We start from the raw sequence: 27,998 nt of genomic DNA, 5'->3' as shown, positions 1-27,998 counted from the left end.
GAATCGTTTTTTCATCGTTTGGGGCCCGATGGGGAAACTTATTTCGTGAAAAAAACGATTCCCAAATTCCTTCCCCAACTACGCCGCGACCCGCAAGCTATATTATATAAACTTTGCCGCTCCTCCTCCTCCGCCAATTTCGCTGGGGCCAATGAGCACCGCCGCGAGCTCCGCTACTCCGTCTGCGGTTCTCTTCCTCCACGGTCACCGGCGGCCGCGAACTCTGCTCCTCCTACAACGACGACGACCCACTCCTACCCCCTCCCTCTCTATCTCCATCTCCTCCTCCCTCTCCCGCCGCCGCGGCCGCGGCCGCGCCCGGGGCCGCCGCCCCCCAGACCCCCAAGGGAGCTCCAAACCCTCGCCTTCCGACCGAGATCTCGAGCTGTCGATCGACTTTGATGCCGCCTCCGCCCGGGTCGCGGCGGCCCTGACGCGCCTCCGCCGCTCATCCGAGGCGAAGCTCCGCCTCTTCCTCTCCTCCGGCGCGGAGGCCTACCACGACCTCCTGACCTCTGTCCAGGTCGATCGCGGCCACCACGTCGTGTTCTCCTGCCGCCAGTCTTCGCTTCTCTTCGTGGCGAATCTGTTCATCTGGAGCTTCGCGGCGGTTCTTGCAGCTAGGGTTTTAGGGAGGCTGGTATCGGGGTTAGGATTGGGGTTTCGGACCGGGTGGTGGTCCGGGGACGGGATGGTGGTCCGGAGGGATCGGAGCCTCGGCGGGAGGGAGGTTGTGGTTGGGAGGATGATTAAGGGGAGGGAAGTGGAGAAGAGTTCTAGGGTTTCAGGGAGCCCTCTTTCGCCTCCGAGAGGTGCTGAGGTCAACGTTGGGCGGAATGCATTGCGAAGACCTGTGCAGAAGCAAGAGAAGCTGCCTAAGTGGTGGCCGGATTTGATTTCCTCTCCGATGGTTGTGGTAGGAAAGGAGGAGTTCCAAAGGGAAGCTAATAGACTAGTCCGAGGTCAGCTATCTTTGATATTTTCTTGATTGAATAAACTGCTATTGATTGTATACTTCTAAGAATTAATTGCTTTAGAGATCCATAATGGGACCAGTACCGAAGTATTCTGAAGTACTTCAAAAGCATCCCAGCCGGAGCAATGATTCTGAATATAACTTTAGTGAGGCAATAACGAGTATATAGAAGATAGAATATCTTTATAATTTTACACCTCAAATAAAAATAATGTAGTTGTTAGTGATCGTACGTGTCCCCTTAAGAAATGACAGTACCTTTGTGTGTGTAGATAAATTAAATAAAGGAATACGATCATGGAAATTTAGGAGCTTTTGGTGTATCCTACAATATCCAATTTCACTAGAAAATCAAGCTTTTCATTGCTATCACCCCTGTCCAAGACTTCGTAGATCTTCCACTACTCGTTTTTGAACAATGAACATTCAACCTGTACTCCAGGCTAACTGTTTAGATTGACTGCATCTTGGCAACATCTGGGTCTATCTCATAGAATTTCCTACTTAAAATTCTAGTGTGCTACCCTCCTGGTTTACATGTATCTCCGCGTGTAATGACTAGTTTTACTGCAGTTCAATGCTAACATCCTCACTGCCCAGCCCTTTGGGACATGCATAAATTACATTAGCTGACAGGAAGGTTCTTGTAAAAAAGGAGCAGATATGAACAGGGGGCCTTTTGTACTTAGCAAGTTGATAATAAGAAGAGGCCAAAAACACTAAGAAATAAAAAGTCCCCTCAAACAAGCCTCTTTTTTTTTTCTTTTTTCTTTTCGGTATGAAAACAAGCCTCATTGACAGCTAGGAAGTAGCATTTATCCATAAACATGTACACAATGTGATATTCTGAGCACATGCTTCTTATACAAGGTATTGTTATCTAGTGATCTTCATGCTTACCTATCATTATTATTGTTGGAGGAGGATGCCAAATTTTGAACATTTTTTCTTTTTTTCCTCTTGCCTCGAGTATGGGGAAGAAGATTTCAATAAACACATTGCCCTTAATGTACAGCAACTAAGCAGTAGATGTGGCAAATTCCCATCTCTCATATTGTGCCTTGCATTTTTTTAAATTTAAAGAATAAAATTGTTTTCCCAAATTATGTTTTTATCTCTCCGAGGACCTAGACAAAATTATAGGCCAAATAAAAACCCAAACATTTTGGTCTACAATGGCTGCAAAACCCCAAAAAACAATCAGAAATGTCAATTGTTAAAATAATATACATTTGGAATGCTTAAGGAGAGACAGATGCTAAATAATTTTCCAGATATCAAGGTAAAAGTGGATAATTTTGCATAGTTAAAAATAATTCTTGAGTTATTTGGAGTATTTCAAGTGTCATTAATTAAATAGTCATGATTGAGAGAAGTTTGTCTTGTGACATGATAAAATCTGGAAACAACTTTCCACAATTAATTTTACTGCAACTTGAGATTACTTCAACATTTTGATTTTTGGATGATTTAGTGCCTAGTGGCTACTTGATAATTACAAATTATGTTGCTTTCATCCAACACTTCTTTTTTCTGACTTTGGTATTTAAACTATGAATTTCAAAAACTAACTAGTGACTTTATTATGTAATTATAGCTATCTAATTTTGATAACCTTTGTTTTTTTTCTTAAAAAAATAGATTTTGCTCATAAAAATGGTCTCCATAAGTTTTTTAATGAAAGTCAATGTATTGAACATAATTGTCAACCTCCTCTTTCATTTGCTTGTGTGCTTTTATTCAATGATTTAAGTGTTCCTAGCATGGGAATGCTGGTAAGTGGCCGGCACAGCCCGCAGCATGCTGGATAAAGAGAAAAAAGACTTTTGGCTTTATATGGTACATTATCAAACTGTGCTGTCCCATGCTGAACCATCATGGTTTGGCATGGCTTGATACGGTCCGACACACCTGATACGAACCCTTCATGGTTTGGCATGGCTTGATATGGTCTGGCACACCTGATACCAACCCAATGTTGAGTGCTTGTACTGGCCCTGCAAGGCATGTACAGCCAGCATGGATTGGCTAGAATGGACACTTGAAAGCATGCATTTGTTAAATACAGAATATAGTATAAACAAAAACTGCAACAGCTTATGCCAGTTTATAGAAATTTATCTCCTTTAAAGCTTGTTACTGCACTTTGACTCTTAGTCTTTACATGTTTGTAATTTCTTAGACAGATGAGCAACATAACATTTTCACCTAGTTGATATTTATTACTTTCTTTTGTGTTTGCAGGTAAATTTACTTCCCCTTGCCTTGAAAATGATTTCATGAATGCATCTCTTGTGCTTTTCTCCCTCAGATCGTTAAATATTTACTTGATTGCCAGCAATAATGGATAATAGAATGAGCGGGAAGGACTATAAAGATGATGATATTATTCAAGTCAGTTCTTTTATAATCTACTGAATTTTATGACAATATTATTTCAATTTAGATAACTCTTCTGATGGACATATTTCTGGCAAGCAACAACTCAATACTGAAATACCATAAATATGTTTTCTAGGTGGTAGACTCTATAACCAGTTTATGAGTGACATATATAGCATAAACTTGCTTAGACTTTGATATGTCAAAGTGCAATATTTAACCAGAATATTTTGAAGTGATGTTGTTTGGCCAAGCAATAACTAAATGAAATATTTATATTGTAATTATTTACATGATTATTTATAAAATGGAAATTTATCAAATTCATGACTAGCGCCATCTTGTTTTCATATTCAGTACATGCTTACTTGCCCACCCCACACCCCTTCCCAAACTCCCCAACAAAAAAAAAGAAAAAAAGAAAAAAAATGTTCCCAAAAGCCTTTGATAAGAAATAAATTAACAGAAGTAAAGAAACCTTGTGGTTATTGGTAATTATTGCTTTCCAAAAACCGGCCACTCTATGCAAATTTTTATCACTTCAAAATTTGTGATTCAAACTCCATATATCTTTATTTTGATTTTCTAGTGGTTTTTGTATCCAAGTCACCGTTGTTATATGCTGTCTTAGGACGTTTAGAATAACTCCAGCGTAATAAATGAAGTTCAATTCTTGAGGGATGTTTAAGAGCTTAATTCACATGGATAGAAGCAAGTAGGCACATTTCTAAGGTGATTCCCTTCTTTTGCATATTTTATCAAAGATAGTTTTTGAAGTCCCCAACTTCCATCCTAAAATGTGTAGGGACTTGTAGTTGGCTTCATGTTGTACTCCAATGTTATTTGTCTCCAAGGGTTATATGGTGCCAAACTTGCGATAATGTGATGCAAATAATCCATATTCTATGCTGACCATAATCAGCATGTATCCCTTTGGTTCAATTTGCTTTGTTATGATATGACAACATTGGTCAACATCTTCATGTTTAGCCCAATTAAGTGTGAAATGGCCTCACTGATTTGTTTGAGTTTGTTTGAATTGTGATAATCCATCTATTATCCTTATGAAACCTCACCAATCCTTGTTTTAATCAGGTTTGGATATTAATCAGAAAAAATGAAATCAATAAAAGGTAGACCCACTTTAGAATTTTATAGTTTCTCAAAAAAATTTGCATGCCGTGCTGTATACCCACAGATCTCTTCTGGGTTTTCCCTGTTTACCCTATTATCTCCCCCTCAGAAAAAACCACTCAAATACATTTATTATTTATGTTTTAGTCTAATATTCTTCAGGTAGTAGTGGATCTGTGAGCTCTAAACCACTATACGTATGATTGATATACTTGAATAGGTATTGCTACGACTAAAATTTGCACACATAATTGCTGTATTAAATAAAAATAATTAATAGGATAAGTATATTCATTAGAAAAGAGGTTCAAATTTCAGTACCAAGTTCCATCCTGGTTTGCTTTTTGGATGGTGCATGACCAGGTCAGGATGATACGACTAAGACAACAAAAAGGAAACAGAATTTTTAAAATGCCCTAGTTTTCCTAGTGATAGGATGCATTGGGTTGGTTGGGATGTCCCGGTTCAATAGAATCATTGTTGCGTAGGTGTCTCGAGTCCTAGTTTCTTGGAGGAATGATATGGTACTTCAATTTTTTGTTGTAAAAATTTAAACTTTTGTGAAAATTATTGATTAAACATCTTCAATTTTAATAGGTAATATTCTGATATATTATTGATTTTTTAATCAATTCAATGTGATTTGAAGTTTAGGTTTTATTTGTGTTTTAATATATTCCATTTGTTTAAGGACAAAAAACTTTGGTGGCTTCCGTTTGCTTGGGTGTAATCTAGCATGAAAAAATAAATCCGACGTTAGATTATCATGTTCGGTACGAAAAGCAGATGAGAGAGATGGTAAAATAAACAATGGGTCTCATGTTTATTTTTCTGAAAGAGAAGGTAAAACAAATACGGCCAAAGAGGTGGTATTTCTTTTTCCACGTTGAATTGCCGAGTGGAGGTAATTAGAAATTGTCATTTCTTGATGAAAATGTCCTCACTTATATTATATTAATATTGTATTAATTATATTGATATATTACAAATATATTAATATGTTGATTAATAATATTTATAAATAATAATATATTTAATATATTAATATATTTGTTAATAAATATTAATTATTAATAAATAATTAAAAAAATATTTATTAATTATCAATAGTTCTAGCATAGGATTTATTAATAATTAATATATTTATTTATATACCAAAACATACTAAATTTTTTTTCCATAAGAAATATTTTTCTACTATATGCATAATTAATTTAAATATTTATTAATTAATGTAAATATATTTTAATATTTGAAATAGCCAATACCGACAACGTTTATGTAAGTGGGCCATAAATGGCCAACAAACTGGGCTGAAAAAAATATTATTTGAATTGTTTATTCAAGGGTATTATTGAAAATTTGGCAATATTTTTATATAATATTACCTCCAACCAGACATAGTAATTTTTTCTAATGCCATTTTTTGAATAATTCTTTTCACTAACCAAACGTGGTAAAATTTATTTTTCCTCGCAATCATTTTTTTCGATAAATAATTCTGAGGAATCGTGTAATCTGACATACCCCAACCAGATGAACCCTTAGAGAATCCTTGGTAGATTAACATTTTTATCTTAGGAGTTTAAATCTTACTTAATATAGGAAGTACTTTTGATTAGAAAAATCAATAACTTGGTTGATTTGTTTGTCTTGAGCAAACCTATGTCAAAAGTCTCTTAATTCTAAATTCGGTAGGATCGTTTACGATTTATTTTGGTATCAGTTGGATGCCTTCTTATACAAAAAGAGATGGAGATATGAAAGTTACAGTTTGAAAGTTAACTTTGAATGGGGAAAAAAAACTTAGTGATACCCCATATCCCTTATTTCTTCTTATGTGGAGGTCTCCACCTATTTCGTTATGATAATTTCCGTCTTTGGGCTATGTTCATCCTTATGTTGCTCGAAAGTGGAGATTGTTGGAAAATTTGATTTAAGGCAGGGTGGGGCAAAGTATGCATGCATTGCATACATACATACATACATACATACATAGAGTTACACTTGGTGTAATATTTATAGAGTTACACCTTTTTTGAATTGGATGATAGGTGTATATACATACATGCATAGGGTTACACTTGGTGTAACATTTATAGAGTTACACCTAGCGTAACATTTATAAAGTTACATCTTTTTAGCATATGTATTCATGTTACTATATATATATATATATTATACATATTATATATATATATATATATATATATATATGGGTCAAGTTCAAGTTACTTCGGTGTAACATTTATAGAATTATACTTTTTTGACTTGGATGACAGGTGTCCCATCAAGGTTTTAAATCATGTAGAATGGGGTTGTCCCAGTTTTCCCATAGAATGGGATGTGCGGCCATGTGGCCTTGCCCTGACACTTGGGATAGAGAATGTCCTAAGATGTGATGATCAGAATGCTAGGATAATGGCGAGACAATCCTGTCTCGATGCTCAAGATGGTACCCCAGCGCGGTGTCCCACAAGATGTCCCATTGGGAATTGTGTCCATAAGTCCTATATCGATGATCCGAGATGTTAAATATGTTCTATTATCTCTAATATACTTATACACTAAAAATCTTGCAATTTGAAGATCCCTAGCATATGCATCAAGTGGTCAAAACTTCGATAGTTCAAATAATACTAAAAAATTGACCATTTGATACATAGGCTAGAGGTCTTTAAATTATGTGATTTTTAGTTTTTGAGCTGTTTAAAAGTAATATCCAACAGCTCGGATCATCAATGTGGGATCTCTTTTATACAATTCAAAAGGGTGTAACTCTATAAGAGTTACACTAGGTGTGACTCTATAAGAGTTACACTAGGTGTGACTTGATCCTATCCCTATATACATACATACATAACATACATATACATATACATACATACATACACACACACACACACACACACACAGATATATATATATAATGAGATGCATATATAGTATTATACATTTTGGGTGGTTGTTGTATCACTTCAGCTTTCATCCTTTGCTGCTAGGTATTAACAAGTTGCTCCCAACTACTATATCCTTTTTACAGATAAAGCTTTCCTTGAAAGAATTAAGTACAATAAACTACATATGGCAACATCATTCTATTGTTGAGCTGCTTGAGCATATTTAATAGATGAAGAAAGCCAGAGAGCAAAAGAAGAGACTGAAATAAAAACATGGAAAAACTTAAAAAACAAATAAAGGTTTGATTCTAATGTGAAAGTATTTGAAGCAAAAGTAAAACGAAATAACATCTCTAAACTAAAGAAAGTCTTGTCAATGATCTGTCCTTATGTATTATCCTGAAGAGCAAAACTGTTTCTCAATTTAAAATATCAAAAAAATGTAAAACATCAATTTACTTGTTTTCCAAATGAAATGCACTTTGCTGGATAAACTGATTTACCTGTAACTCAGTTTTTCTTTTATATGTCATCATAATTCATTAAATAAATTCACGTACAGTTGCTTGCTAATTTTGGCAATACCAATAATTTTTTACCCTTTCCATGTTAGCAGCTTCGTAAGATATGCAAGATTTCTGGTGCAAAGGTCTCCTTTGAAACAGACTATGCACGTGATTCCTATTATCGGGCATCAGTGGACTTTGTTCTGAGGACTTGCAGCAGGTATTATTGCGGTTCTGTAAGATTTTTAGATTAATTTATAGTTTATGTTTTCTGTTAATTTTTTGTTGAATTGTTTTCACTTTCACTATTTAGCTTCCCTCGTTTGTTTCATATATTGACATTTTTTTTTTCGGGTAAATAATTCAGAGTAAAAGCACCCTCTGACAATGTTCAAATCGATGGTGAGGAGGCCAGGCAATTCATTTCTGGACTTGCTGATAATATTGGACTTCAGAATATTCGTGCTGCTACACTTGTGCGTGCAGCTGTTGCAGCCCACACACGTTCATGCTTTCTGCAGTGTTGGGTAGTCTTTTTTTATGTATCTGTTATTTTCTTTGAAATACTTAGGCAGAGCATTGATCAAGGCTCGGTGATGCAACAGCTTTTTAATATCTTAGGATTCTAATAATATATGCTACTAAACACATTTCTAACTCAGGCATTGGAAATCCAAGGGAAACATTCTGAAGCATTGGAGGAAGTATCAAAGATCTGTAGAATTTATCAGATTTTCCCCCCCGAAGAACATTCAGTAAGTGGTTGGGTCAGGTCGATTGATTTCACCACATACCTTTTGTGCTTATAGTTTTCTCTGATCTCTTATAGCCTCTTTGCATACTGTCACATCCCTCGTTCTGTGCATGCCAATAGATGTTGTCATTATACTCTTTCAAATATGTCGATTTCAGGAACTGTTTAGTAGTTATTGTAATTGTTCCAGTAGCATATCCGGAATGTTTTCTGTTCTAATGTTGTTTTATTTTCAGTGATTTTGTAATTCCTAGTGTTCGTCATTGTGGTGAATGAATTTTTCCCCCTAGTTGGTAATCATAACATTATCAAGATCTGCACTTGAGATGCAGTTGATTTATTGTTCACCTTCATGGACATATGCCAAGACTAAGTTGGCAGTTATTTCTCTTAGAACACATTCCAGTTTAATTTAATGGAACTTTTTGGAGGTTCTAGTGGTACCTACTCCCATTATGCGATGCAGGTCATTTTGCTTTGAAGAATTTGTATATGATCATAAAAAGAATTGGTTGGCTTATTGCTAAAATTTTAACAATGTATAACAACATAGTCTTGGTAAATGTATTAAGTCCCATCTCACAAAATCAACTGGGCATTGATCTGCCCGGGCCAACCCAAATGTTAGATACTGTAATAAATATTTTTCTTCTAGATCATTTAACTAGATGACCCTAGAAGGAATTCTTTGAGGGCAACATCAATTTTAGAAGCAATATCTAATCCAAAGTGCTTTCTTATCAGTTTCCAATAAATGAATTTACTTGTTTGGCATCAGAACTATTGAGTAATTAGAATTCTCACAAATTCCACGCTAAAAAATTTCATGATGATGAGCAGTTATTTTTGCCAGATGATTGTAGTCACATTTTTTCCTCTAGGATTTTATTTGTTTAAAGCTCTTTTTGCCCAGCAATCAATGCTTCCATCTTTCAAAGAGTTATTTATTAACTAGTATAGTTAAAACTTGAGACAGAAAGTTCATGATTGATGCCTTTACAGTTTCAGCTCATCTTAGGTTTCTTCTGGTACACAATTTCTTCCTGACAGTGAGTGTGATTTGATACAAATGTGTCCAGCCAGAAATGGAGATGGTGGCTAGTGGTCTCAAGAGGAATTTACGAGTGGAACAAAGGGAACACTTGTTGACTATGTACAGAGAAGTTTACGGTGCTGAAAATCAGAACATTGCAGCAGAAGCCCTAGCTCTGGTATGTAATCTTTCTACTACTTGGCACCCTGTCGGATTGTCCCATATATTGTCAAAGTGGGATGCTTGTCTTACCATGTTGTGACTTAAAACACATGAAATATAGATAACTATCATCTGGGACCAGGATCTGTCATCTTTTTTTTTTTTTTTTTTTAAGTTGAATACCTTGTTTTGCATGCATTTTTGTTTGGCCATATAACATTGGTTATGGTTTACGTTTGAGATAACACTTCTTTCTAACCAGCTTGTTTTTTAGGGATGCGAGGGACACCCAGCTGTGAAATCCGAGGGTACTCCTGCATCTGGACGTGATATACTGATATAATATTTGAGCTGTGGTTGGACTATTCAACTAATGCACATATGACTCCTACGCACTTTAAAGGTGATTTACAGTCTTGCAGGTAACTCGGGATTACATGATCAGTTAAGCAGTATGCTGATCCCGTCCACCTCTTCCTCCAGTCGGCAGCAAAACAGTATGCTGTGCCATATTTCTGACTCATGTTTGAGATTGCACTCAAAATACAGACAGCCAACTAACCAAATCCTTAATACCTGAGAATTTTAGTGGCCAAGTGAAATGGAAGCGTTAATCATACAATATGATTGGAGTATCCATATGAAATTACAATTTCTAGATATTTTTTATATTTAGGTATGACGGATCAATTCTAAGTGTTTATTGGTATTGTTCTTGGTAGCTATAATTATTTTTTTATGTAATTTTATTTTGTATAATCTAAGTTTATCACTTCACTATGATAAACCTCAGTTTAATAAAACTTGATACCATGTAGTTTTATTGTACTCTAACTTTGATTCTATATTATTACATCATGATGATTAGAGTTGTTCCCAGTTTATTTATTGACTTCCCTGATCACATTACCTCTAGAAGATAGAAATTCGATTTAATTAGCTGGCATAATGAGTTACTGCTTCATGCTTATGCTTCTTATATATATGTGATGGATCTAGATTAGGCCTTAATTTTTCGGTCGATCCAGGTTGAAGTCAAAAATGTAAGCTCAAGCCCAGCCATTAATCCTCCTCACTCTTTCGACTCAATCATCAATGGTATTAGAGCATTGTACTTGAGAAACCTTAGTCCCTTCGGCGCTCATTCTCAGAATTAGTGAGAATTAGTTCTATGTGACGATTTTATTTAAAAATTCAGACATTTAGACGGATGTGTCCAAGAGTATATAACCAATCCTCAGCCTATCCGATATAGGATTGCTATTCTCTAACATCCTCTCTTATGGGTAGAGCTTGAGGGATGATATGTGCATTAGTGAGAGGGAGTATAAAAGTTTCGGTAGTAAGGAGGATCGGTGGTTTTTGATGTCGTGAAGATCCTATTAAAAAATTTGGGCATTTGGATGGATAAACCTAAGAATATATAAGGATTATAAGAGTTCTCAACCTATCCGACGTGGTACTATTATTATCGGTGATTCTTAGAAAAACTATTATAAGAGTCCACTTCATTTGTCAAATGTCTATTTTGATATTGGTGATTCTTAAAAAAATGTTATACCAAGTGGCTGGAAGTTTGTGGAAACCTCGCAGCCACAAGTCATCACCTCTCTGTACACAGGCCTTGGAACATAGATACCAAACGGCTTGACGTTCGTGGAACTGAACCTGTCGAGTTAGCAGTGATGCGTCACACTTGCAAGCAGATTGGAAAAGAAAATTTGTATCGGTTAATATTAATGTCGGACTGTGATTCTTCAATAAACCTACTCGTGGACTGCAAATCCGGTACCCATATAGAAATTTCTACAAGAGATCTTGAAGACAGTAATGTACAGGCTTTGGCTGCCAACCACCAAGAGACCCTAGTCTGAGCCTCATAAATGCAAATTAACCTCATTCCCCCGTCAACAAGGTGCAAAATAGGATAGATGATCAGCTTAAGAACCTCATAGAGCTGCCATGGCAACAATGGACTTGACCAATGGAAGAACGTCTGGTGCCCCTATGACACAAGCTCCAACCTCACCGAGCTAGACTCGTTCAAACAGGGCTCTCACCCTTTAAAGCCAAGGTGGACCTGCCCTCCATGCTCGAAGACAATTCTGAATTCCTCTCACATTCCACCAGAAGATTTACATCTCTAGCTAAACTGCCGTGGGCTTTGCTTGGACGGTATCGTGTCGTCCACCACAACACACTACGACCTCAAGGGCATCCAGAATGCACCCATCCCCACCCATGGTCCTCAACCATGGTGGAATGCAACTAGAGCTATGGGTTGTTCGGAAAGTACCAGCTCTAAGATCCAACCATGTCTCCAGCAATGGTAAGACCCAATACCCAATATGGAAAGCTTTTAGAGAGCCAAAAAGCACTTTCTAACCATCCAAAAGCACTTTTAAATAAATAAAAAAATTTGCAAAATTTTTAAAAAGCTGAGAAAGCTAAAACAACTTTATGAGAGAAGCTTCAAAATGGAACTTCTTCTAAAAAATCACTTTTAGAAATTGTCAAAAGCTGTTTTGAGTTATAATATTTTTTTTCTTTTTAGACCAAAATAATTATAATAAAATATAATAATTACACAAAAAGATATTATAATATAAATATAATAATATATTATATTATATCATAATAATTAATATGTTATGTTAAATAATTTAATATTATGTTATATTATACCATGAAAGAATGAAAAACTAACTTACGCGAATAATTATAATATTTTATACTTTTATTATTGTATTATACTATAAATATAATATTATATTACATTATATCATAATACATTAATATGTTATGTTAAATATTTTAATATTATATTAAATTATTATGCTATAGTATATAATATTATATTACTATATTATAATAATATTATTTTATATTACATTAATACTTTATTGTATAATACTATATAATGTTATTTATGGTCATTTTGTCATACCACAAGTACTTTTTCAGTTTGTTTACCAAATACATGTTAAAGTTTTACAACACTTTATAAATTTAGTTACTAAACAGCAAAAAGTTTTTTATAAAAAGTTCTACTTTCAAAAGTTCTACTACAAACAGCTCTCCCAAACGAGATCTAAGTCATCATTGGTTGACCTACCTAGAAGAGCAGCCACTGCAGCAGCCAGGGTAAGCTCTATCCCTTCACCTCAGACATGCTCGATGGTGCCAACAACACTGCTGACCCCATCAAGATGCTTGCCGCTTGAGATAAAGACGTGCAACTCAGTAGCTCTTGAAGCTCTTCTATTTTGTATGCTTCTGTAATGACAAAAACGATGAGAAGATGGTATAAGATGCATCTCTGAAATATCACCAAATAAATTTTGCACCCAATCTGTAGTACTAGATGTCTGCTTTTTATCTAAGAAGAGTAAGCGAATTAGTCATTTCTACAAATTCAAAGGACTGGGCGTCCATGGATGTTTCCAAACTTCAAAGAACCCAGAACTCATTAGACTATTATTAATGCAGCCTTCATAGAGCCAAAACCAAACACTGGATCAATGTTGAAAGACAAGAAGCACATCCAGAACAGGTGACATTTAGATCAGAATGATATAGAAAACCAGCACACAGTTACTTGAGATACCCACTTTGCATCCTTGCTTGAAGGAATTAGATTATTCAGACCTGGCTATGATCTTGGATTGTCAAACTGACCGAAGTACTTCCCCGTGATTGTGATGAGAATGTTCAACATTGCAGCCTCATCATCTGGTTCTGATTTTCGGGCCAGGAGGCTTGAGCATTTGCGAAGCAAGCACCTCAGAGCAGCACTTGTCTCCGCACCGAGTGGAACATCCACTGCCACACACAGCGCAAACAACCATAGGCAGTCATCTCTAGACAATATGCTTGCACTCTCAAGCATGCTAATATAATTCCTTAGTGTTGCAGCTCGTGAAACAGCATCCATGCCTCGAATTACAGACACTGTTGGGATACACTTTGGCTGCTCTGCACGGTCAGTCTGTTTGCAATAGTTGTCACTACTTTTTCGGGCAGAAACTTGGTCAGAAGAATTTTCTAACAATGAAAAAGCCTGAAATATATCAGCAAAAGGAAATCATAGCATCAGTTCCTATGGAAATTAAGTTAGATAAGGATCTCAGACAATGGATACCTACTTTATCTAATTTCAAGATTATGATGTTCACACGTTAAGTTCAATGGATTTATTTACGTGCGGATGGAACTTTCAGGGCCGTAACATGAAATTCAGCAGTCGCATGGTGTGTATTATTTTTGGATGACTAGATGAAAGCCATCTTTAGATGTGTCAGGAGCACCGGGCATCTTTAGTCAGACCAAGCTATAATGGGTTAAAAGTATCTAGTCAATCGGGAATGCAATTACTTTATTTTTAAGGAGTCACAAGTTAGTTTAAAGGCTAAGATTGATACATCTAAAAATGGTTAAGAATTTAAAATAGAATTTAAAGGGTTTAAGTCAAGATATGCCATACCATATCGAACCGGACGGTACAGAACGTACCGTACCATACCAGTTCGGTACCGATACACAGTGCGGAGGGTGTACTAACATTCGGTATGCCGAACCGGCCCCATCCTGGACGTACCGATATAGTAAGGGTGGCACCGGTACAGAGCCTTGATATTGAGATGGCATACCTTAGTCTAAGTCATAGCTACATACGTAAGATTGAAGTCATCACTAAGAGATGGACGATAGTTTGATATGAACTGCAATTTGTTTTCACATTTATTCCTTTTGATTTGTTGCCCCCATTGAAGTTTATGCTTACATTTGGGCTTTTCTAGGCCTGGTAATTCAACCTATGATAGTAAATTGGATCAAATATATCTTTCTACTCTTCTTAAGAAGGATAAACAATGAAATTTCACTCTTTTGTAAATTACATCATATATCGGTATCATTGGAAAATACAAGAAGTATGGAATTGTGCTTTCCACTAGAATCTTGATAGATGTAGCATGTGATCAGAAGCCTCAAAAACATGACAGGTCAAAATGCCTTGGACAACAGTATAGCCAGATTGGACAGATGGATCAGTGATATATAGCTGCAACTTAGGGGATGTTTGAAATCTTGTGGTTGAAGTTGCAATAGCTGATTTATAAAGAAGCCCATTTTTTTTCTGTTTGAAGAGTTTGGAAAAAATATGAGTATATCTTTGATAGATATTCTGTAGGAACACCTTGCAAGCAGATGCTAGGTTAGAGCACTTGACATATATGGAGATGAAGGTGTTTTGGACGAAGAAGTTGGCATCAAAGCCACCAGTGGCCAGGGACTGAACACCCATGGGGGAGTGGGTGGCCATATAGGCCTTGAGGAGAGCGGAGAAACTGACGGAGTGGGGTGGGTGGCGAGCTAGAGGCAGCATATTGGTGTAAAGGCAGAGAGGATGGATGGTGGTAGAGGAGGAGGTGGACTAGAGGAGGGCAATGTCGTGGATGAGGATGGATCAAGGGAAGGGGTTGGGGTGGGGGACCTAGGCTAAGATAAGGAGCTAGCAAGGGTGGTTGGGGATGCAGCAGTCAGCAACGTGGCGGAAGCAGGCAACGAGGAAGCTATAGCGGTGAAGTTCAAGGTGGGCAAGGCGGCTGTGGACCTTCTGGAGGTGGCAGGGGCTGGTAGCAACGTTAAGGGCGGCGGCAAGAGGGGACTCGAGAGTGGGGTGGGAGAGGAGAGGGGAAGGAGAGGAAGAAGAGAGGTTGGGAAGAGGTCTGGCGAGGCATGATTAGGGAGATCCGGCAGGAGGCGAGGTTGGGATGGGACATCGAAGAGGTAGGAGACGATGACATGGGGAGAGGTTCTAAGGTTTTGATCGAGATGGAAGAGAGAGAATCATTTTTAAAAAAGTTTAGATACCCACTCTAGCAGCTACAACTCATCCCGCAATCATTTTAACCACGAATTATCCTATGCAAGGTACTCTTACATTGCAGCTAAACATGTAACTTTAATTACTGTGCAATTTGAGTTATAAGAATCCAAACAAGCGGGCTGGCTCACACCTGCAACTTGAGTTACGTGTGGCTCCACTTACAGGACTTCAAAAAGCCCGTTAAAGAACTTATGACTCTTATCAAGGAAGATTCATGGCCTGCTCCTAATAAAAATAATAACAATGAGAATTTTGAAATGGAGTGCACAACAAGTACTAATTCATCACTAATTGCAAGACTAACCAGATAGCATCCTAAAAGCACATCCAACCACTTGTTGACAATGGCAAGACAGCATGTAGACGATTGATGCTACTGGTCCCCAACTAATGGAAGGTATTCAAGATCAATGACCATGATAAAATACATGTAAGATCTGTTCAGCCACTCCAATAGTTTGGCTATTTTTCAATCGAACAAAAAGCACAAGAATGTGTGGCCGTCAAACAGAAGATCTAATAAAAACTCCTTTAGCATAATAAGATTATGATCAATTATGAACAATAGCTATATAAGCTTCTTAGATCATCTAGATCAATGCCTTTTAAGGTATACAAGCTTAACCTGTTTAACTTGATTCAACCCGTTGCAGGTTGGATTGGATTACTTGTTTCATAAAATAATCAGGTTCTCTAGATCTTTGACTCGTTCAATAAATAGGTCGGGTTCAAGTTGATAAGATTTTGACCTATCCTATATCCGACCCAACCCGTATCTAGTCCGACCTAACCCGATTGCCACTCCTAAACACGAGTAGCCTTGACACTTATCCTCAGCATTTTACAATGGTAATAGGCAAGCAATGATGAAGCAAACTCCTCAAGGCTGATAAACAAAAGCAGAGTTTTGACTACCTATGGGTTCAATGAATAAAGTCAAGGAGACATTCAATCAATAAGCATAACCACTAATTATCCCTTGAGCCACAACAAATTACAAAAAAAAAGAATGAGTTTGAATTAAATTTAGAAGTTCTATAGAGACATGTCCTATGATCAACTTTGAATTCTCCCTCAACTGGCTACATATTTCTGTGTCATAATAGAGCAACCTTACCATTGCGCCAAGGCACATCCTCTTATACATCTTTCACAAAAAACCTATTAAAATAAGATTTTCTTTTTTTCTAAGCCATAAGAAAAAATGAAGCACAATAAAATTTGTCCTCCACTTGATATATTCTCTAGTATTAGCAAACAATAGTTCAGCAATACAAAGTGATGGACAAAATATTTACCTGTCTTATCTCTGAAAAATTTGCAAGAAAAGCATCCTCCCAATCCTTCAATGGCAATAAGTTAAGTGGGCACTTTGCTATCTCTGGTATTTTGGGCATATATGGTGTTTGTTCACTGTTCACTTTACTCAAATTTAGCTTAGCTACTTTCACTTTTGGAATTTGAGCAGCTTCCCACCTATCCAGGCAACTTAAAATATTAGTGCATATACATAATAATAGTCTACACCAACAAAATTTTCTTCCTCTACAGATTATAAATCAAGCCAAAATGCAGTCATTCAGTAACAATATTTTTTCAGAATATAAAATAACATTTTCTTTCTTATTACCTTGATGACTAATGTAATATAAGTATGAGATAAACTGGACTAGGATTCACTGAATCTGGACGTGCACACTTTTGATCTTACTGGGGGAAACAATGGGCTTGTTCAGAGATAAATGGGTCAGATAAATTACACGTTAATATTTGCAAACAAATAAAGCTACTCAAGGCTATTTCGATATACCTTGTTTTCTTCTTTCTCAAAGAAAGCCTTTTTGTTTAACCAACAGCAGTCTAAATATTGTCAAGAGACATTACCTCATAGATCTTTATTTTTTTCTTTTTAAATATTTAAGACTACTTCAAGGAAGAAAAAACAATTAAAACTAAGAAATCTCGACATTGACCTAAAAGATACTCTTTGCTCTTTCATGCAGAAGAAAAAACTAAAGCACAGTTTAAGCAACCCATTCTTTTCTAACAAATCGTAGCAGCAACCTAATTCTTCCATTCGAAATGGATTTTTTTCTTGCAACCATGAAGGTATCCTTGACAGCTTAACATGGTATTTGCAATTTGCCACATAAAAGTACATATCGCTTGGATTAAAAGTAAGTTTTCCATTTGCCGATGGCATAGTATTTATGTAGTTCCAGACAAAACATCATCCTGTCATATAATTAATAAGACTTATTTCTTCATATTTTGTGATTCAAAACCTTGATAAATAATTCAATGATACCTAGTTGAACTTACCACACAGAGGATGGTCATGACGGTGGTAACACATTGAAGTTCGCTGTATTGACAAATGTACCAGGTCTAGGTCAACTACTATGCACAGTTCATTAACCAAGAAGTGGCCCTTAATCAGAATTATCAGCAAACTAGAATTCATAGAGACTGACCCTATTTAGTTAGGACAAGGATCTTTAATATGGCATATCATGTAATTATTTTTATTCTATGCAAAATCTGATTGGATTAAATTACTAAATTTGAAGTGGACAACCCACAAAGAAATAATCTAATATCAGCATATGCTATCGAGTCATTATTCTCTTACATGTCTTTCCTTGAAATCAAAGCACAATTTTAGTATCATTTGGAATTTCAACTCTACATTTAAGTTTTCCAAACATAGACAAAAAACAATATTATACCAACCTGCCTGATTATTCTTTCCATTCTTAAGCTCTCAATTACGAGTCACCACACACTAGTTGCTTAAATCCCACTACTTCTATTTGTCTAATTGCCAATTTTTCCTACTTTAGTCAAGCACACCTCCCATGCCATCATCTCCAACTCACCATGATTCAGTGTTCACCTTCACAGTTCACATGCAGTGAATAAAAATTGTCATTTCTCATAATTTACCTTCAATTTTGCTACTTCTATCTGTCCATCTAATTGCACATTTTTCCTATTTTAATCAATTGCATCTTTCATACCACCATCCTCAATTTACCATGATTCCCAAAGTTCATCTTCACACTTATACACCCAAATAAAAAAGACCACTTTTTTTCTCAATGAGATTGAGAATATTTTTTTTAAAAAAAAATTATGATATTCTTCCTTCCTCAAAATCTGTTTGATGCAAGAATCAAATTCAATAATAGCGGGTGTTGCAGTATGCAGTTTGACTCTCCACATGCCAACTACATTTAGGGTGCATTTGGGCACCGGTAGTTGGATTTAAGTGAAGTAAAACCTCCGCAGTTGGGCCTTTTCCAATGTTTGGATTGCTGTAAGTTAACCAAGCTCCTGTAAGTTAAATTGCATTTGGGGCCTTTTTACAATATTTTGTTTTACGGCTAAATTGGTGGTAAGACAAACTATGGCAACCAGAAAAGGCTTAGAGGCATCTTTATGATCGGTTTAAGTCCCACCAAAGGCAATGATTGGTGGAGACATAATTAATACTGCTTTAATAGTACAACCAAATATAGCTATTGATCTCCTTTATAGGCAAACAAAGATGAAATTTTATTTTACTACAACTGCGAACCATTGAACCGAATACTGGAAATGTAGTTGCAAATACAGCAACAACAACCATATGTAACCCCAACTACATGCATTTCCAAGCCATTGGTATCCATATGCACTCTTAGTTCAATATTCTCAATTTTAGAAGTGCATCGTTATGAAAATATATAGTAGGAATAAATTAAATTTCCAAAGTGGATTTCAAATATAAATCTTGGTCATATGGGCTTCAGAAAAGCAAATCGAGCGTACACTTCTCCTTTCTGCAATTTGAGAACTTTGAGGTTGAAAAAAAAAGTCCTATATTTTATTGGCCATGAAACTTCATTGATGGGCATAAGAGGATACTTAAAAAAGACTAAAAATCAACTACAAAAGCATTAAAGAAAGGATAAATTAAGAAATAAATATATTAGAGGAATTATAAGATCTACACAAATTAAGGACAAAGTGATCAAAAATCAATTGAGATGGTATGCACATGTACAACAAAGATCTTAGGAGACTTCTATAAGGAGAGGTACTTTAGTTTGTATTGAAGGTTGTAAGAAAAGAAAGGAGAGGAAGACCAAAATTAACATGGATGGAGCTCGTAAGGATATGCAGAAACTCGAAATACGTTGGAGGCGGCCCTAATTGGCGAATAAGGATCCATAAAGCCGATCCCAGATAGTTGGGAAAAGGCTACACAAGTATGAAGCATAAAGGTCTAATATAACATGTCATATAGTAAGCTCAATTAATCTACAAGCTAATATATGAATTTACTGAACAGTTTCGGACCAAGCACATAGATAGGTACTAAGAGTACTTCTTTGTGAATCAGAAGATGACAGCTGGAGGTCTGAAAGAAGCATAAGGTGGCATTGTGGGTGTAGTTAATAATTAATCAATATAAAACATATGTATAAAAGAGCTCAGCTTCATGTTGAAGGGTCTAAAAGCAAAAGCAGAGGACTCTCGAGACCTAGATGGAAGCACTTGAAAAAGTGAAGATGGATTAGGTGACATTGGACACAATCTTTAATGGGCTATATTTGTGCAGGTAAATATGTTCTTTAATTTTTTTCTTTTCTTCTCCCTCTCTGTTACATTATATGTAATATGTCTAAGAGTACATATCAATCAGAAGATCCAGGAAAAGCAAGCATTTGCACCCAAAAAACACTGCAATTAGCTTAGATAGGGGATATGCAAATAAAAAATGAAACCACAAATGTTCACAAGGCTTTCTAAATTACAAGAAAGAAGTGACAGCTTCAACTGAAACAGTAGGTACCAGGATAAATCTATTTTGTTGAAGAAAAGATGCAAAAGGGAATAAAGGCAAATAATACCCACATAAAACTGTTAAACATCTGATATAAATGCCACTGGGAGAAAATAAAGGAAAACAGTAGGCTACCTGACACGTCTTAGATACTCAAAACCATCTAGTGGGGGGCCAGAGTCAAAATCAGGTTCTCCTTCAACCAAAAAAGCAGGTTTTTGAATGCTTTGGTACTCATCGCTGCTGCTGTCATCCTCATCAATGATATTTTCATATTCATCATGTAGGTCTTCTACAATTGTGCAATTCTCATTATCAAAATAAGTGTCACTGCAGACAAGATCAGCACTGTCAGGCAAATCTGAACCTTTTTCAGCATTCACTGCCAACAATTCTCCTGTAACATGCAGGAAAGCAGGGATTATGTTATATTTCTCTAACAAGACTGTGAAAGCTGATTATAAAGATATTCTTCTTTTATATAAAAATTATTTGCAGTAAGATTTTATTGAATTCCACTAGGTATGAACAGGCATCCATTTTTGGGGTAGTGGAGTCATTGAAATTTTGACTGTTGGATGAATGATAATAACCTTTTGTTCAAAGTTCAACCAAGGTTGGTTGGATGGACTATGGACAATCATATATCATGATAACACAAAAAGGTGTTCACTTGCATGTTGATTTGTCAAACAACATGCATCATGTCCAAAACATAATTATTGTATCACTTGCCACATAAGCTATTATCTCCCTGCACATCAAAACCCTGTCGTTTACAATGAGTATAATGCCAAATTGAATTTTGTTCTCCGCTTTTAGCCATCCTCCAATGCACATAAAGTTGCAGGTGTTTCTTGCTTTCATTGCAGACATTTCACCTGTGAACAGTCATAACAAAAGCCATCAAATTGACTTGATAGGACATGAGAACCAAATAGAAGGAATAACATCAGACTCGTCGAGGGAGGGCGAGACAGCAATTCCCTTAAATGTAAATATTATTTTATTTCTGAACATTTTTTCTTTTGATTCTATCAGTTGTTCTAAAGTTTAATATAGTATGACATTCTTCCAAAGATGGCTCTTAACAATATTCCAATACCGATGGTAAAAAACAAAAGAAAAAAAAATTATGGCATATTCAGAAGCTTTGTGCTTCAATCATGAAAATCATCAAATTAGCCTCCATCCTGAACTCAATCGGCAAAATCTTCGCTTGAGTCTCTCATAATACACTAAAAAGAAACCTTTTCTGGTGTAGGAGGATTCTTATTACTCATTAAAGAGTGTCTAGTAAAGATCTACAAACTTTCCTGAAACATCCTCAAATACCTCATTCACTTTCCACTTTTAGCCTTATATATTCTCCTTCAGCCATTAGCCATCTTTATGAAATACATCATTATTCAAATTTTTGGTCCTGAGATATAACAAAAATATTCTAGAATATTCTAGATATCCAATCCCTATTATTAATAACCAAACCAAAGTATTCTTACTTCTCCATTGTTCTTATCAAACCCACCATTAAATTATAAATCAAGAAAATGTAAGTGGACCTAACTAGTCAGGTGCTCTTTTAGCTTGGAAAATCAAACAATTACCTCATGAGAGTTAGTTGTGAATACAAATGACACAAATACTGCTGAACAATTTCAATAAAATCTTTCAATTTCTTATTTTACTATCGTAAACTCTATGTAATCCTCTATTCATAGAGTACATTCAATTTCTGTTATTCGTATTAACAGCTACTCTACGAGGAATGTTATTATGTGGTGTTAATGATTTAATAACTATCTTTGTTCTGCATTTATGTATTTCTTTCAAACCACCCAAGACCTTTCCTTTGAAGATAATTTGTCTCTCTTTAATCAACCCCTACAAACTAAGAAAGAACATTTTGAGGTTTAGAATGATTCTCCAACTTTTCTTGCAAGAGAGTCAAATATTAATCTACAAGCTTCCACTAAACTCTTCCTCTCCTCAAACACCTTACCGCCTCTAACACCCTCATTGTAATCTTTCTCTTTCAGCCATTAGCCAACTTATCCGAAATCAGCCTTTTTGAACTTTTGACCATGTTATCCCAGACCTTTCCCTCCAGACCATTTCCTCTTTCTTAAAACACTCTTTAATTCTTGTTCTACCCACTTCTTAACTCCCTTACACTCTTCAAAAAGAATCTGGGTTCTTCATATGAATTTATTGTATCTCATCTACCAATTTTAACCTTTTTAAATGTCCTCAGTCTCCAGAACGACATCCCATGTTCATTTTCCTAACAAAGCTAGGATGCATGTGTTGCTTCCATTGCCCAAGTCCATCCTACACCATTTTATATTCTTAGCATCAAGTTCAAAATGATCCCTCAAATTCTGTTGAGCCTAAAAGGTTCCGGCCCAGGACCATCCCCAACTAAGTCAAAAAAATTTGCCATTTGAACAAGAAATGGTCTCAAAAACTAAAATGACAAATTAAAGGGTGACAAGTCTCCCAAACACTGCAAAGAAGAATTCCATGCGTCAAGAAAATTTGGCATATGAACAAGAAATGGTTCAAACTAAATTGACTAATAAAAGGGTAACAAGTCTCCCAAAAACTGCAAAGAACTCAAAGACTCCTTGGCAACAAGCAATATTCTAGTAAATGCTCTGAGCAACTTTATCAAAAACAAAAAATCAACAACCTAGAGTTTCAGTGTTCTGTACAATTATAATCTTATGACACAAGGATTCCTCTAATTGAATCTACAACCAACCAGGAGCAATAAGCAATAATTCAACACATATACTCTTTTTTTGATTCACAATTTCCTACGCAAAGATAAATCTTAACCAAAATATTGAGTTAAAGAGTCTTCAACTAACTACAATTCTTAAAAGTTCTCATTAATGTTCACCATTTTACATATTCCAATATATCAATTTTGAAAAAAAAAACTAAGAGCTAAGGCCCTGTTTGGGGGAGCTGTTGGCAGTAGAGCTGTTGGAAGTAGAGCTGTTGGAAGTAGAGCTGTCTGAAGTAGAGCTGTTATAAAAAGCTGTTTGTTGTTTGGTAACTATATTTTTAAAGTGCTGTGGCACTTTAACATATGTTTGGTAAACAAACTGAGAAAGTACTTTTATATGACAAAATTACCATAAAGGACATTGCATAGTATTATACAATAGAGCATGATAAAACATAACATATATTAATACATAATATACGATATAGTATAATATTACTGTAATATAAAATATTATTATTATAATATAGTAATATGATATTGCATAGCATAGCATAATGGTAATATAATTATTAGTATTAATTAATTTCTCATAATATAACATAATATTAAATTATTTAAAATAACATATTAATGTATTATGATATAAGGTAATATAATATAATATGTATAGTATAATACAATAATAAAGGTATAAAATAATATATTATTAGTATAAATTAATTTTTCATAATATAACATAATATTAAATTATTTAACATTACATATTAATGTATTATGATATAATGTAATATAATAATATATTTATAGTATAATACAACAATAAATAACTATTTATCTGTTTAATAGATTATCTTTTTACTTAACTATTTGCAATGGCGACAAATTCACCGTACTTATCAATATCATAAGGATCAGATTATTTGCCACTCACTCATTATTTTTCTTTATATTTATTTATTTATACGTTCATTCGTATATATATTTTTATTTATGCATTTATTTATTTATTATTTTATCCATTGAAATATATTTATTTATTATCTTATTTATTTATTCATTCATTCATTCATTTATATAAATATTTATTTATGCATTTATTTATTTATTTATTTATTCTTTTCTTTTCTTTTCTTTTCTTTTATTTTATTTCCTTTTCTTCTTTTTTTTCCTTTTCTTTTTTTCTTCTCTTCTTCTCCTTCCTTCCTTCGCCCCCTTCTCCGTTCTTCTCCTCCCGCGCACCCGGCAGCACCGGAAGGGGGCCAGGCCACGGCGGCCGCGGGAGGGGGCCGGGCCGTGGCCGGCGGCAGTCTCGGTGGCCGACGGCGCCGGAGGGGGTGCGGCCCTACGGCGGCGGGGGAGAGGGAGGGGGTACGGCGGCGGGGGAGAGGGAGGGGGTGCGGCACTGCAGCGGGGAGACACTGCAGCGGCGGGGGAGAGGGAGGGGGTGCGGCGGCGGGGGAGAGGGAGGGGGTGCGGCGGCGGCAGCGGCGAGGGAGAGGGAGGGGGTGCGGCGGCGGGGCACTGCAGCGGCGGGGAAGAGGGAGGGGGTGCGGCGGCGGGGGAGAGGGACGGGGTGCGGCGGCGGGGGAGAGGGAGGCACAGCAGCGGCAGCGGCGGCGGTGATGCGGGGGGGAGGGGTGCGGGTGCGGGTGGGTTGGGAGGTGGTTTGGGAGAGGAACAGGGCCGGGGGGAGGGGGGGCGGGTCGGTTGGGAGAGGAACAGGCGGTGAGGAACCTTTTTTTGGGGAGGAATTATTTTTTTACCTGGGGGTATTTTGGTCAAAAATACAGCTTTCCGAAAAAGCTGAAAACAGCATTTTCGGAAAGCTCCAAATTGGAGCTTCCTTCCAAAAGCTGTTTTCAGCTTCCCGCAAAAGCTAAAACAACTTTTCAAAAAATTTACCAAACACCATTTTTTAGCTAAAAGTACTTTTGGAGGGCCAGAAAGTGCTTTTTGGCCCTCCAAAAGCTCCCCCAAACAGGGCCTAAATCTATCAAGTTTGTGTTAATTACAAACCTACATGTTAACCTCTCAAGCTAGAAAAGGAGATAGAAACCAAATAATGAACAAGATATTATTGAGATTGGATGGAACAATAGAGTAAATGTTATTCACGGTTTGAAGCGGCATAGAAAATGGGAGCATGGTTTCGAAGTGGGTCCAGCATCATTATTAAGCTCCACGCTCCTAAGATTTTGACCCACTAGACATATCTGATACTTATGCAACAATGATATATTAAAATTCAGCATTAATAAATCTAGATGGCATATCTATGGGCATATAGCTCTTAGGTGGCAAGAAGCTTCCTGTATAGGATTCGTATGTGCTTAATAAACTCATTTCGCTCCCCATCTTAGATGTGCCTGATCTTTCTAATGCTCTCTTCACTAACCATTGCAACCCATGACACATCCAATCATTTAAGCTCAGTGAGGTTCCTAGATTTTCCTGTACGACTTGTCAAGTAAAAGAATGCTTAAAAGTTCTCAAGCTTATTATTTTGTACAATGATTCCCTCTCCTGCACTTCATACCAATCTTTCTCCAACTCTTTATCATGTAGCTATAATCTAATCATGGGTGGATGCTTAGAGATGACAAGATGCAAGGCTTTCAATATTCTCAAACCTATTGACAGGAGAATATTAATGAAAAAAAGGCAATAACGTTGCATAACAGTTAGAAACCAAAAGAAAGCAATTCTCTGGAGGTAAAAATGTCAGTGACTTCAAGAAATAATAAGATAGTTAATGGGGGCACCATTTAGTTTGAATGGTTAACTGAGTTTTTATTTTAGAGAAGATTGGGATGTTGCTCACATGGTTGCATTGGATGTGTGAGGACTCAGGCGACTGTGTTGAGTCTCACATTGGGTGTGCAATGGGAAAGTCTTGGGTACTTAAGTAGGGCTAAGGATCCCATAATAATCTTCTAACTAGCCCTTTCTGGTAAGGTCCTAGGTTATCATAAATGATAGCAGCGCCGACTCAGCCCATGGTCCACATGTGGCTAGGGGACATTGTAACATAGGCCTTTCTAGGACTGACCAAAAGCCGGGGCTCAAACGGGGCAGTGTGTGAGGACCTGCATGGGGAAAAGAATTAATCAGGGCATATAAATTCTTGAATTTCTACATCACAACCGCAGATGTGTCTGATTATTGCAAGTCATAAGTCGCAATTTGTGTTACCAAATCCTAAACTTAGAAGTGTGATAAATTCTATAAATCTTGAGGTGTTCCATCCCAAAGTTCTGAAAATTACATTAGAAGATAAACTTCTCTAAATACTAGCTAACCATTTCTCTTGAAAAACAAGAATACATCCAAGTGCAAGTAACAATGAATTATTTTCCAGTTAAACAAAATTTAAACCAATCTGTTAAATACTAGTAAGTCGAGAAAAGAACCAAAGATTCAATCTTTGTGGAGAAATTTCAAGAAAAACGATCGTACCCATGATCAGGGGCGTCTCCTTTTCCTTTTTCTTTCCTCCACGCTTCGTCTTCTGAGGATGCGATGCCCAAAGCCCATCATACTCTTGCGCAACAACAGAACCAAGCTTCTGATACACCTCCTTCCACTTCTGCCGCTGCTCTCCAGTCCCTACAAACCTCAGCGCCTCCATCTCGCTCCTCGAATACCTCCTCACCAACCCATTCCCCTTGTTTCCACAAACCGATTCAGAATTCACACCCCTCAATCCTACTTCCCCGTCCTTCTCCTCAATTTCCAAATCCTTCCTCATCCTTTTCGCCTCCACCCCCTCACCACCATTCCCCGTGGGTTCTGGCGGACGTTCTTGGGTCTCCAGAGATCCGTTTCTCGGCGCTTCCTCTCCATTCTCTCGGGCGTCTAGGGCAGAGCCCCGGCGGTCCTCAGGGGAATCCACCGAGTCTACGAGGCCCCTTAGGTCGTTATCCACCGTCAGTTCGGCGTTTCCGGCGAAGGAGACGGGGCAGAGTTCCACCGTCGGTGGGGCTTCTTCGATCGTAGCGGAGGCCCCGTCCTCGGCGAAGAGATCTTGGGCCATCGCCACCCGAAATTTCGGAAAGAGAGAGAGGGTTTAAACTAGGGTTTAGAGTTTAAACCCTCTCCAGAAGCGAATATATGTCGGCAACCCCGGAAAACGATTTCCAGCGCGCACCTTCGTGGATAAATTTTTTTAAAAAAAAGGTCGTCAATTTTCCAGCAACCTACTCAAATTCTCATTCCTAAGTTATGTTTTTATAAATACTATTTATCCATAAGATATGAAGAAAATCTTATCCCGATAAATTATTTTCCAATCAATCAATAAAATAATCTTTTTTTATTTTATTACTAAAATATCTCTAACCTTAATGTAATAATGTTATATTATATTATACTATTATTATAGAATATATATTATATAACATATATATTATATACTACGTGATGCATGTTTTATATATAATATAATATTATTATCTATAACAATATTTAATATTATTATAAATATTACATATAAAAGATATTTTGAAAAATATGGATGGATCTTAACAACTTACCTAAAAAAATAGTAATGCAAAAAAATATAGATAATAGATTTTGGAGTCACTTTTTGATGTATAAAAGAATTTGGATAAATTATTTTCTTATCTAAATATTATCTTAGAAACACCAATCCAGAAAAATATAGATTCTTCGAGAAAAAAAAAATCTTCCTAAT

General features: G+C 36.5%; 2 protein-coding genes across 5 annotated transcripts; one reads left to right on the top strand and one right to left on the bottom strand.

The window, feature by feature from the left end:
* Nucleotides 1-54: 54 nt before the first annotated feature.
* LOC103717550 (phosphoribosylformylglycinamidine synthase) lies at nt 55-10,678 on the top strand. 4 transcript variants are annotated; one of them, XM_089930194.1, is made up of 7 exons: nt 55-962; nt 3,315-3,370; nt 8,006-8,118; nt 8,266-8,374; nt 8,561-8,653; nt 9,732-9,863; nt 10,122-10,678. In XM_089930194.1, the coding sequence occupies exons 1-7, from the start codon at nt 152-154 to the stop codon at nt 10,188-10,190; spliced, it is 1,383 nt and encodes a 460-aa protein (XP_089786320.1). In that variant the 5' UTR covers nt 55-151; the 3' UTR covers nt 10,191-10,678. The 4 variants fall into 4 exon arrangements, with proteins under 4 accessions (XP_089786320.1, XP_089786321.1, XP_008804205.3 ...); XM_008805983.5 differs by having other exon boundaries at nt 56-962; nt 8,009-8,118; nt 8,266-8,425; XM_089930193.1 differs by having other exon boundaries at nt 56-962; nt 8,266-8,425.
* A 2,522-nt stretch (nt 10,679-13,200) lies between these two features.
* LOC120113061 (uncharacterized) lies at nt 13,201-27,507 on the bottom strand. The gene is made up of 4 exons (XM_039133741.2): nt 26,762-27,507; nt 20,704-20,965; nt 17,036-17,213; nt 13,201-13,907 (listed from the first exon to the last, which is right to left on the bottom strand). The coding sequence occupies exons 1-4, from the start codon at nt 27,336-27,338 to the stop codon at nt 13,500-13,502; spliced, it is 1,425 nt and encodes a 474-aa protein (XP_038989669.1). The 5' UTR covers nt 27,339-27,507; the 3' UTR covers nt 13,201-13,499.
* Nucleotides 27,508-27,998: the final 491 nt, after the last annotated feature.

This window comes from Phoenix dactylifera, chromosome 4 (assembly GCF_051530095.1).
Source record: "Phoenix dactylifera cultivar Ajwa chromosome 4, Ajwa_hap1_PhDact_Kaust_v1.1, whole genome shotgun sequence".
In the NCBI taxonomy this organism is placed as follows: domain Eukaryota; kingdom Viridiplantae; phylum Streptophyta; class Magnoliopsida; order Arecales; family Arecaceae; genus Phoenix; species Phoenix dactylifera.
Note: the sequence above shows the minus strand (reverse complement) of the source record. Positions and strands in the feature narration are given on the sequence as shown.

Excerpts from the sequence above, each read along its gene's own strand:
- LOC120113061 (XM_039133741.2), bottom strand. The coding sequence starts at position 27,338 with ATGGCCCAAGATCTCTTCGCCGAGGACGGGGCCTCCGCTACGATCGAA. Across the intron at positions 17,214-20,703 it reads GAGTATCTAAGACGTGTCAG|GTGGGAAGCTGCTCAAATTC; the intron begins GTAGCCTACTGT and ends TTGCCTGGATAG. Across the intron at positions 13,908-17,035 it reads ATTTTTCAGAGATAAGACAG|GCTTTTTCATTGTTAGAAAA; the intron begins GTAAATATTTTG and ends GATATATTTCAG.
- LOC103717550 (XM_089930193.1), top strand. The coding sequence starts at position 152 with ATGAGCACCGCCGCGAGCTCCGCTACTCCGTCTGCGGTTCTCTTCCTC. Across the intron at positions 3,371-8,005 it reads AAGATGATGATATTATTCAA|CAGCTTCGTAAGATATGCAA; the intron begins GTCAGTTCTTTT and ends TTTCCATGTTAG. Across the intron at positions 8,654-9,731 it reads TCCCCCCCGAAGAACATTCA|CCAGAAATGGAGATGGTGGC; the intron begins GTAAGTGGTTGG and ends AAATGTGTCCAG.